The 12,260-nt window shown below is 34.6% G+C and overlaps 1 protein-coding gene across 1 annotated transcript; it reads left to right on the top strand.

Annotated features, from left to right (window-relative positions):
* The first annotated feature begins 5,870 nt into the window (after nucleotides 1-5,870).
* LOC138316609 (histidine N-alpha-methyltransferase-like) lies at nucleotides 5,871-10,506 on the top strand. The gene is made up of 7 exons (XM_069258285.1): nucleotides 5,871-6,047; nucleotides 6,351-6,489; nucleotides 7,786-7,888; nucleotides 8,254-8,357; nucleotides 8,640-8,717; nucleotides 9,254-9,430; nucleotides 10,319-10,506. Exons 1-7 carry the CDS (start codon nucleotides 5,871-5,873, stop codon nucleotides 10,504-10,506), a joined length of 966 nt encoding a protein of 321 aa, XP_069114386.1.
* Nucleotides 10,507-12,260: the final 1,754 nt, after the last annotated feature.

Here is a 12,260-nt window from a genome sequence, read left to right as displayed (position 1 = left end):
TCAGTCCTCTTTTCATATTACGTAATATGATATCAATGTGGTATCTACAGGTATATATATATGCTATATCGATGTGCATATGACGGCCGATGCTGTGAGATCTTTACCGAGAGTAAACGCTATAAAGTTATAATAAAACACCGAAAATCAATAATTGTTATCTTTATGAGATGCAGTAATTAGTCATTATAATTTATTAGAGTAGGCAAAGTCATTTCACATGAATGTCATATTCATACCTGCATGATCAATATATATTAATGCACATATCTGTTTCGTCCATTGAAGTTATCTCCCCATAAACAAAGAAAACTTACATTATACAGGACATAGAAATTTAATATATACTATAAATAGGCATGCTAATTGAAAGGATATGCCATTGTTGTATTTTTAAACTTTTGTTTTCTGTTGATGTTTAAAGAAATCCCACTCTCAACAAAACGGATAGGACAATGTAGGGAATGTCTGGACAAAATGAAACATTGACGAACAATATTTTACATACTAACATTTAACGTGTATTTGCATACCAATCCAAGGAAATCAAAGATTTGTAGGTCGACTTATTTCTTGAAGTGTTGCCTTGGTTTATTACGACGAGATTCAGCCAAGATATTGTCCAAAAATGATTATGCCGCCGGTGTAACGTTGAAAATGGACCTCCGCTGAAAATTGACCTCGGGTCAGTTTTCCACGTTGAAAACGGACCCCGAATGCCGTTGAAAATTGAACATGCCGTTGAAAATTGACAGTGTCTTGGGTTAATTCTCAACGGCAGGTCTGTTGAAAAATGACCGTTGATAAATGACCTTGGCAAATTATCAACGGATGGTCTTTTGAAAAACGACCCTAGTACATTCACATATATAGCTGTTGCACAAACATGATTCTCGAATTCAGTTATCGCCATTCCTAATATAAGCGACCCTTCTGTGCTGGTTTTTAAATTACGTAATTACCGCGATTTGAATTGAAATTTGGTATTGTTATCATCGTAACAAATACCACATTTAAATATTTAAGGTGCTTGTATGTTTATTATGGAGAATACGGCACTACAAAATTTTTATTTTCTTATAGTCATTTTGTCCGTCCGTGTAGATAATGTTAATTTAATTGTTCTCAAACTGAGAAAATGCTGTATAACACTGAGGTAACGTTGTAAAAAAAGGAATTGTTGTTATCAACTGCATGCAAACTTTGTACTATGTGGTGTTCACTTCCGAGTACCAGTGGATAGTGTTACAGAACTATAATTATGGGATATTATTAATTTGTTTTTAATGATTTTTTATTATTATATTTTTGACAATCTGACGTTTGTCAGGTATTCAGTAATTGTTAATATATATTTATTCCCTGCAATACAAGAATACATGTATTATATATAGATCTGAGTATGGATCAGTTATGTTGTGTTCTGCGTATGGTTGTGTTGTGTTGTGTTCTTGTGTTGTTTTGTGGTTGTGTGTTTTTGTGTTGCGTGTTGTTTGTTGTGTGGTGTTGTTGTGCGATGTTGTGTGATGTTGTGTGATGTTGTGTTGTTATGTTGTGTGTTGTGTTGTGTTGTTATGTTTGGTTGTGTAATGTTATTGTGTTGTGTGCTATTGGTGTGTTGTTGTGTTGTGTGTTGTTGTATGCTGTGTGGCTTTGTTTTATTGTGTTGTTGTTGTTGTGTAATGTTTTGTTGTGTGATTTTGTGTTGTGTTATGTTGTGTGAAATTGTGTTGTGTGATGTTGGGTCGTTGTGTGTTGTATTGTGTTGTGTTGTTATGTGTGGTTGTGCAATGTTATTGTGTTGTGTATTATTGATGTGTTGTTGTGTTGTGTGTTGTTGTATGCTCTGCGGCTGTGTTTTATTGTGTTGTTGTGTGTTATGTTGTTGTTCCGTGTTTGTGTAATGTGATGTTGAGTGATGTTTTTGTGATGTGTTGTTGCGATATGTTGTGTTGTTTTAAGGTGTTGTGTTGTTGTGTTGTTGTCATTAGATGGTTTTGTATTGTTGTTGTGTGGAGTGTTGTGGTGTGGTTGTTTTGTGTTGTTGTGTTGTGTGATGTGTTGTTGTGTGATGATTTGTTGTGTGATTTCGTGTTTTGTTGTGTGATGTTGTTTTATGTGATGTTGTCGTGTGTTGTGTTCTTGTGTATTATTGTGTTGTGTTGTTTTTGGGTGGTGTTGTATTGTTTTTGCGTGGTTTTGTGTTGTGGTTGTGTTGTGTGTTGTGTTATGTGATGTTTTGTTGTTATGTCGTGAGGCGTGTTATGTTGTTGTGGTGTTGTGTGATGTGGTGTTGTGTGATGTTGTGTTGTGTGATGTTGTATATTGTGATGTTGTGTTGTGTAGTGTTGTGTTGCGTAGTGATGTTGAGTGTTAGTGTTAGATGTTGTTGTATTGTTGTTGCGTGGTTATTTGTTGTTGTGTTGTTGTGTTGTGTGTTGTTGTGTTGTGTGATGTTTTGTTGTCATGTTGTGTCGTGTTGTTGTGTAACGTTGTCTTGTGTTGTGTGGTTGTGTGATGTTATGTGGTGTGATGTTGTGTTGTGTGGTGTTGTGTTATTTTGTTGTGTTTTGTTGTGTAGTGTGATATGCTGTTGTGTGGTGTTGTGTTGTTGGTGTGTTGTTGTGTTGTTGGTGTGTTGATGTGATGTGTGATGCTGTGTGGTTTCATGGTGTTGTGGTGTCGTGTTGTGTTGTTGTGTAAAAACACGTTCTTATATTTACACTTGCTAGGCTTGGTCACTATACGCTAATACCTCCGATTTTGTTTACCATAACTGCATGGTAACATTGAACTTTGAACTTGCGTAAGGAAATGTTCTGTGCAACGTAAAAGGACTACTTTTTTTAAAAAAGAAACACATGGCTTTGTTTACATTTTGACGCAACATTACGTGTATATTGTTGTTTTTCATAGAATTTTGGAAAAATGTAAACAATATATACATGTTTTATATTTATATATGATTCAAACAATTTTTAAATTAACAATTGTATAAAGAAACGGAAAAATATCCCGACCGGGGCGACGTGCTTTCATTTTTGTTAAAAATGATGGGTGTCAAATGTAAACATTACCTCTGTGCCTATGTTCGTCCTACGATCGAGCCTTTGGGGTGGACGGGTGTGAGACCCTCTGATAGAGGTCAGTTATAAACATATCCTCTTGTCTTTGTTCTTTGAGTATTTAATCATGTGTATTATAAAACATGCACCGCTAATAATCCACGTGTTGACAGTTCCGCGTCACCACAAATACATTGTAGCCATCGAACACAAGTGAATTTGTTTCATCTATCGATGGCGATATGGATCTATGCGTAGATTATATAATCACATGGCTCCCAAGGATGTAATACCGTCAAGTCAGACGACATCTCAAACACATTGAGCTACTTGAAAATCGGTGTTTTGCCAACTTCGGCAAACTAAAGTGTGTAAGCGTGCGTCAGCTTCGCCTCGCTGCACAATAACGGTCACCGAGTTCACACATGTGGCCGTGTACAAATTCTTTGTTATTACGCTATATATTAACTTTTAGCAAAATTGAATATATATTTAACATTCTGATCTGATTAAATAAAATTATCTCTGAAATTTACTTTGTTTGTCATGTTTATTTTACACTAAAATATTAAACTTTTTTGTCGTCGCGGATGAATAATTCTACCTTACGTGAAGCGTCACCATTCGCTGTTCAAATGAGTAACCTCCTCCCACTTTTGACCGACTTTTATTGAATAATTACGTCACTTTCAAATGACGATTTTATTGCATAAAATATAAATAAAAAGTCGTGTGAGTGTAAATATAGGGATTGGATTTCGTTTTTATGTTAACCATGCTTGTATGGAGCAATTCCTCTAAGAATATATTCAATATGGGGCGCTAACGCGCCCCATAGAATATATTCTTAGAGGAATTGCTCCATACAAGCATGGTTAACATAAAAACGAAATCCAATCCCTATATTGGGTCACTTTTCAACGGGGTCTATTTTCAACGGGTCGGTGTAAAAAGTGCGTTTAAAGTTCAGTTTTCAACGGCTTTTGGGGTCATTTTTCAACGTTGAAAAATGACCCGAGGTCAGTTTTCAACGGGGGTCCATTTTCAACGTTACACCTGTAAGTCGTTTTGTAGAGAGAGCAGCTCGAACCGGCCTTAGACCTCCCGTTCGCGAAGCGAATTTATGGATAGACATTTCCCGTTAACAAAAATTTACGTACAAGTAAATTAACCATACATGTAGAGCAAAATCAAGATCACGTGTGATTACAAGGTATTCACATTGTTATTATATATAATGAAAACATTAACATAATCACTTAAACCAAAACCTAAAATACACAATTCTATCATATCCAATCGTTTTATTTGATTTGATTTTCTTTGCTCATTCGTGGGATAATCGAAATGATTGATCCCTAGGGATCAGTGTTACTTTCCCTTCATCTCCTTTTCCCTTTAGAATATCTCATACAGATATATGTATAAAATATGTGTGTATTCTAGAAATAGACCGTACAACGACTGGCTTCATTTTTTTTTATTACTTGGAAATGTTCACATGTGATTTCAGATGGGGCGCTTCCAATTAGGGAAATGCATGATAACTCATTTAAACGCTACTGACTTCTAAAGAATATACAGTTTTAACACACTTAGTGAAATTGGCAGCCAACTAATCCATAGTACCATTTGCCGCGCAATCATGTATCAATTATTGTATAGCGGTTATATTTCGCGGGGATATTATTTTCGTTATATTCGCCGTTCTACCGAAATCCACGAATTTTAAACGCCAGCGATATATTTAGCGCAACGCTGAGAAGTATCGTTATCATAACATAAAACACAATCATTCTGTATCATGTAACATTATTACTGTGTATGTACGTGTTTACACCCAGACAATTGCCGACTGAGTAAAACCAGGCCAAAATCGTGTAATGCAAATATATTGATTACAGCTTAATCACTACGTACATTAGTACGATCTGATTTGTGGTATCAGTTCTACTTCTGTGAATTCTTTCGAGTGAACTCTCAGACGTATGACGACAGTGTACACACAAGGCAGGATTAAAATCACACGTGTTGACAAGCGCAGTTCTGTTGATATATCCCTGTGTCAAATTTTAATGTACAATTTAAGCTTGAATAATACTGACTTAAAAATGCCTATATACAAGCTGTCCGCCAAATATCTGGAGCAGGTGCACCGTGAAATTAAACTCCCGTGAATATGTTCCGTAAGCTATTAACCCCGCGAATTTAAAGCGCTATATAGTAACTCGTTCACATCTCAAAAACATTTTATTACAAATCAGTAACGAACTCATTGCTCAATATCGCATCGGTTTAATGGACGAAAACTTTGAAAATGGTATCGAAGTGAATATATTTAGGCAAAACTGTACGCAGTTTCGTTGGAACTAGAAAACGATGCATAGATCAAAAATCGAAGTTTAGTTTTTATTGGCAACTTTGCGGTTTACTCGAGAGTGTCTCCTCATTTGATGTGTGTATATCTTTTGAAATTTGATAGTAATTTGATGGATTACGATAGCTGGTTGATAAAATAATTATAAAATCGAATGTATACATTAAAAACTTCATTCATAGCACATATATTACACCATCCCGGACGGTCTGTGTAATTTCAGTAACTACTGGTAGCAAAGTGAGGAATCAAGTTTCCGTTTGAAAAGTTTAGAAAGGGTTGTCAAAATCATAAAGTTGTTTGAGAACAAAGTAAGTACACAAATACTTAACGAGCATGTTATTGAACAAATAACATTAACACCCAATTGTTGCACATTATAACTTGACACTTTCTAAATGTCGTCACGGTATGTTCTATAGGAAAATATGGCAGAGGAACTAAAGCAAATGTTGGTGGCAGGATTGGAGTCAAGTCCAAAGTATATACCTTTCTCGTACAAATACGACGAAGTCGGATCAATGCTTCAAAAGGAGATTTGCGAGTTTAATGATGGCTACTATTTAACTGCAAGTGAAACATGGATTCTGCAACACCACGTCCAGGTAAATAACACCTAATTAAGCTAGCAAATGTAAATGTGTTATGGAAATGAAGCATGAAGTTTGAATCTTACATGAATTTGGTAAATTGCGCATTCTGTAAATGTATCTCCATAAGAAAACGGTGCATTGGGGTTAATTCGTTTTATTTTATCTTCCCGTACGATACCATGGAATAGGAGACCTACTGACCTACTTTTAAATTGAGAAATGTTCGTTTAAGAAATGATCTGTCATGAGGTATTTTTTTGTTTTGTTTTGAAAGAAGGTTTATGGGAGATGGTAATTTTTTATTGAATGTCGCAGGATTTCATCCCGGATGTTCCAAATGATTTGACCTTGGTTGACATCGGAAGCGGTGACTGCTCTAAGACGCGGTTTGTTATCGACGAATTGATCAAACGACAAAGCACACTGACATTTTATCCCTTGGACATTTCAGGAGGTATGATCAAGATGAGGTTTTCAAAGGGTAAACCACAGTGAAACCTCTTAAACTAGAAATGTTGTGAAGACGATCGTTCGAGGAATACGGGGTATTTGAGTTATCAGAAGTTGATCATCGACAGTCAAAAAAGTTATCATAAATTCTGACAAACACTATATGTCAATGACATTTAAATTGCAGTGTTTCACAGCATTATACTTATCCATATAAGTGATTCACAAGCATTTGAACCAGAACGCTCAAACTAACTCATATAAGATGGAAGCCATACTGATTGACGGGTTTGAAAATTAACGTCACGTGCACATACATCTTATTTTGATGCATACAATAGCTTTCGAGAATTGTGACGTACATGCTATATTCGAATGCCATGGTTCGTCTGCTAACGCACATCTCTGGGTCATGATGATTAATCATGCAACGTTTCATTAATATGCATGCAATAGCTTTCGTGAAATGTGACGTACGAACATAATTGTAACATTTAAATTTCAAAACTAGTTTGCTAAAGTTACATGTACGGATGCCATTACGTACAACCACGTGGTACAATAGTTGCATTTGGAACTCTGGTTATACAACCGAATTATTAAACAAACAATAAAATGCATAGAATAGTTAATAAGAATTTTATCTTAAATAGTTACACTAAAATAAGTACACCATAACAAGTTATTCCCCCTGATTAGCCTTATGTGGGACTTCATTTTTATTTGTGAGTGATGATATGACGTAAAAGATCATATCCCACGCTATACATAGTCTTTTTATTTTGTTAAATATTCATTGCCAGAGATTCAGCAATGATTCTAATATATAATATGTAGCAGTACAGACAGCATGCCAATGCACGCATTAAGCAATAAGAACGAAACACATTGCATCGATAAGTGATCAATCACCTGATGAGTCAGGGAGATAAGTTTTTGCCGTTGGAAACCCTTTATATACTTACCTGTCTTCTAAACTGCATACATAACAACCATATTCATGTATAACTATTTGGTAACAGTTTCTCAAAAACAAACACAATAGATATGGTTTGTCCACAATTATAATAATTTTCTGGAATGTTGGATAAATTCGGGTGTTCATATTTCCTCAAAATTCGTTATTTCAAAACACACTTCCATTGTTTTCTCAAACAAAGATCCAAGAAAGGATAGGGTCGAATAGAGAATACCACTCAATAACCGCTGTCTGTGCTGGTTTCATGCATATGTGATGAATGGCCATGTAGCTTTAAAATTTTCTGAATCAAAATATAAATAACCTTGATATTTTTTTCAGAGTTTCTGTTAAAAACAGCAACAAAACTAAAAGAGGAATACGGCGACTCGCTCAAAATTCACCCGATAGTGTCTGATTACAAAGAAGGAATAGAACAATTAAGGTAGGATAATATACCAACAAAATGTAGTTCATTCTTGGTCACATTTAAATTGAAATCACCATGCTGGATGACATTCAAGCATTGCAAATGTTTGCGAATACTGTTCCTTGCAATAAACATACATTTGAAGAATTTTGCACACTCTGTCATCTATAAGTAAAGAGTAAAGAGTTCCAAAGTATCATGGAACTTTGGAAACCTTTATAGTTGAACTTTTTACCTTTCTTGATGGATTTAATCGCGTTTGGATATGGCACTCTATGTAACCGCCAATCTTATTACTTCCAGCAAAGCGATTTATGTTTGCTTAGAAATCAGATCTGCGCAATGATACATATCTTTGTCTGTTTTCTTGACTCTTATAGACAGATCAAAGGCACAAAACTGATTCTTTCTATGGGGACGATCTTAAACCTGTCATATGAGGATCAAATTAATATACTGAGACTCATCTCAACCATAATGACAGGTATGTGTTTTAAACATAAATAAGGAGAAGGCGGGCCTTACATTTTGTTTAATATAATGGATTTCATAAGAGGGGATTTGTTTTTAATCATTTCATTGTAATATATCCATATATGAGTGATCATTTCATATGAAATTTTATGACACGAGTTATGCAAAAACCTTTTTTCACAAAGAATGATATCCATTTTCAGTTTTAGTCACGTGTCTTCGTACAAATGCACCGATAACCATTGATTTTTTATGTGTTTGGCACGTATACAATTTCAGTTTTCATTCGCAGATCAATGTCGACTGGCATTTTCGGCTGATATCACCTTGAGTAGACATACTGTTCTAAAGGCCTACGATGATGATGGCGGTAATTCTGTTTCTTAGACCATGGGATCAAATTTTCAAAATACTGATTTTTAATGTGCATCTTGCTGTACTTATTATGTAACAACATGGCAAGGAAATGAAAATAGCGTTGCAAGGGGTCTATGTTACTGTTTTTTACGATGAAATGAAAAAGGGTCATACATATGTGAGGGTGAAGTGATAAACCAATTTTGGCCTTTTTGAGAGAGCACCGTCGCCTCATAGAATTGTCTTGTGATAGGTTAGTGCCCATCCCGTCCCTCGACAATACTACATTGTGTGAGACAATAGTGCCCTTTCAGTAAGGCCACAACAGATCTAATAGTCCTCTCTCACGCAGGTCAGAAAAGATACCGGACAACAACAAATTGCACTGTTTCGTGAGATCGCCTTTATCTTATCATTTACAATTATCTAACAAATTGCACTATTTTGAGAGATCTACGTCATTTTACCGTTTACAATTATCGAACAAATAGCATTGTTTTAGGAGATCTCCTTCATGTTATCGTGTACAATAATCTTTTATCATTTAAGGCTATCTACGTAAATCAAATTTGAACGGAATTACAAGGCTGAACAGGGAGGAGGGCAGTATGATCGACCTAGACAAGTTCTCGTATCATGTGGATTTCGTGCGGAACATAAACCCTGAATACATGAGTTTCGTAAGGACCTACATTGAAGCTAAAGAAGATGTGCGGTACCGTATACGTAAGTCTGACTCTAGCCAGTATAAATATGCTACGTATAAAGTATGTGGACATAGAACAGTGACGTCACATCATAAATTCTACGTCATTGTTCTTCCGGTTCAATAACCGAGTCATATGAAGTTATTGCTAATTGATATATTGAGGTAAATAACCTGCTACCCCCTCATACGTTGTTTATGTGTTACTGACGTACCATGCATTTGTTTATAGGCATAATGATAATATCTATAAGTTATATGAATGATGCCTTATAAACCTTAATTACAATACAGAATTTATGCATTGTAAAATTCTTGTTTGTAGGCCTTATGTTTGTTTGAACGGAAATATGCCTTCAGAAATATCTTTCCAACTACCAATAAAACAATAAAAATGTTGGGTTTTTTTTTCAAAAATCGGAAAACCCTTGGCTCTATGGTCTGACCATATATGCTCATTTATTGCATTGAAGATGTAATTATACTGTTATATTATATCATTTTCAGCTATTATTTGTACTGGTTAAAATAAAACATTTGCATTGTAAGTTTATACTTCGTATTGTAATTCTCGAAATGTTGTTGGTGAATAAAATACAAAAAGCTTCTCTTGATACGTGAGTATGAAAAATATGGCATATCAAACTTGACGTTTTCAGCGCGCTTCTGCACAAAACATGTACGGCAATGTCGACTTATCCCATAACAACATAGATGGTATTACTGAATACAAGATGCAGCATCGTTTGATAAAAACTAGAACTTATACATTTTGTACTTACAAATATGATATTGCAATTGAATTTAGATGAAAACGAAGCCAATTTTGATTGAAACTGATTGTTTGGATACCTAATATATCTTTGAACTTAATATCAAACATTTGAATATCTTATTTTAATTTACAGCTGGCTTGGGTATAGACTTGGCGATGAAAAAGGGAGAACATCTTTACCTCCACGAGGGTGCTGGACTCAGCTGTAAATATACACTGGAACAGTTACAAACAATTGTCGAGAAAGCTGGACTGCGATTGGTTGGAACTTTGATAGACAATGCGAAACATGCTGTTTACTGTCAATGTGTAACTAAATAGAAAAAAAATCGATATCCAATTAAATCTTAATAAAGTTGTTGAAACAAGCAGAAGCATATAATTATAATGGGTGTTATATAAATACAGCTGATTTAGTATAGGCGTGGTAATGAATGTCTCAACATTAAGAAGGTTATAACATATCTAATTAAAAATTCAATTTAAATCAAATTATAAATTGACCACTCGTATCGCCAACACTCCCATACCCAATGACTATGTAGACACGACAGCACCAAAACACAAAAACGACCTCAGTGATCACTCTCCTGTGTGTTTATCACGTAAACCAAAGTTCATGCATTCCAATAAGTCGTTTAAGACATTTGATGAACACGTGTGTACGATACACTAGATATGTAGGTACAGCTATTTTTCGATGACGTGGATTGACCCTGATGGAAATGTTACGTCGTGGTAAACAGCCAAATCAATCTGAGTAATTAGATGAGTCCATCATAAACAATAGGAAGCTACCTATTGTTTATGATTATCTCATCTCAATCAAAATTGATACATCTTTGACCCGTTGCATTTTATACATCAATTAACGCAATTTTCAATGTCATATTGGTGTTAATTTGTCACTAAGCTTAAAGAAACATTTAAACACCAAGATTGTATTGACAATTATACAATACGACGGATCAAAGTTTTATCTGTGATGAGAAAGAAGTGGCAAAATAATCTTACTGCAATATGTAAAGAAACCTTGACAATCCCAACAAACTCTGGATACATGAGCTTATCCTAACCAACCAAATTTCATTATCTCTGAACATCTTAACTATCAATGGTGATAATGTATTCCAAAAATGTAAAATAACGAATTATGTTAACAAATATTTAACTGGGGTCGCTGGTAAGAATGTGTTAATGTATTTCCATATAATAAAGCATTATATACACGAAGAAACTAAAATTGGCAACGATATTAGCTTTTATAACCAAGTTTTTTTTAAATAGCTGGACATAAAGAAATCCATTAATGTTGATGATATTAGTGCTAAGCTATTGTCTATATTGAAATCGCTCCCCTATCACTTGAAAATAAGTATTAGACTAGAAGACATCCAGCACTGTGAAAATTGGTAAGAGTTATTCTCCTTCATAAATTGGGAGAATTGTAGATATAAGCAATTTTAGACCGAGAAGTGTTTTATCGATACCTTTAAATCATCACAAGAAGCGTGTTCACTCCACGTTTTATATATAACTTATTGATGACTGTTTTGTTGTACCTTTGTAGTCAGGTTTTAAACAGAATCATCCACTATAAAATAATGTCGGTTCGTATGTTTGCGTAATACTTGGTGATTAAAAAAACCCTTATAGATCGTATTTTGTATTTGCAGATAATATAGTGATCTGCCATTGTCTAGATTCTAATTGTTACGTCATATTTTTATGGATGCATACTATTGGAAGAAAACGATGTCATTTGTGCTCACATTATCCTAACATCACAATCAATACATACCCGAATATGTTTATATCTACATTTATAAAGTCATTCCCGCTATAAAAAGGAAAGGGTGAAAAATAAAGTGTGAAAATAAAAGTATACATTTGTACAGTAAAAAATATCATTCGATGGAACAGCCAATTTTTTGGCGAGAAAGAGTTGAATTGTTGCAAGTTCCAGTATGTTGCCACGGACAACCGACATAAGATTTACAGTAGATGAAATAGTACAATCGATAAAACGGGATATACAACATTAGTACACAATTTTAATTCGATTAAAATATTTT

This window comes from Argopecten irradians, chromosome 2, assembly GCF_041381155.1.
Source record: "Argopecten irradians isolate NY chromosome 2, Ai_NY, whole genome shotgun sequence".
Classification (NCBI taxonomy): Eukaryota; Metazoa; Mollusca; class Bivalvia; order Pectinida; family Pectinidae; genus Argopecten; species Argopecten irradians.
The sequence above is the reverse complement of the archived record's forward strand: the minus strand, read 5'-3'. Positions and strand labels throughout refer to the sequence as shown.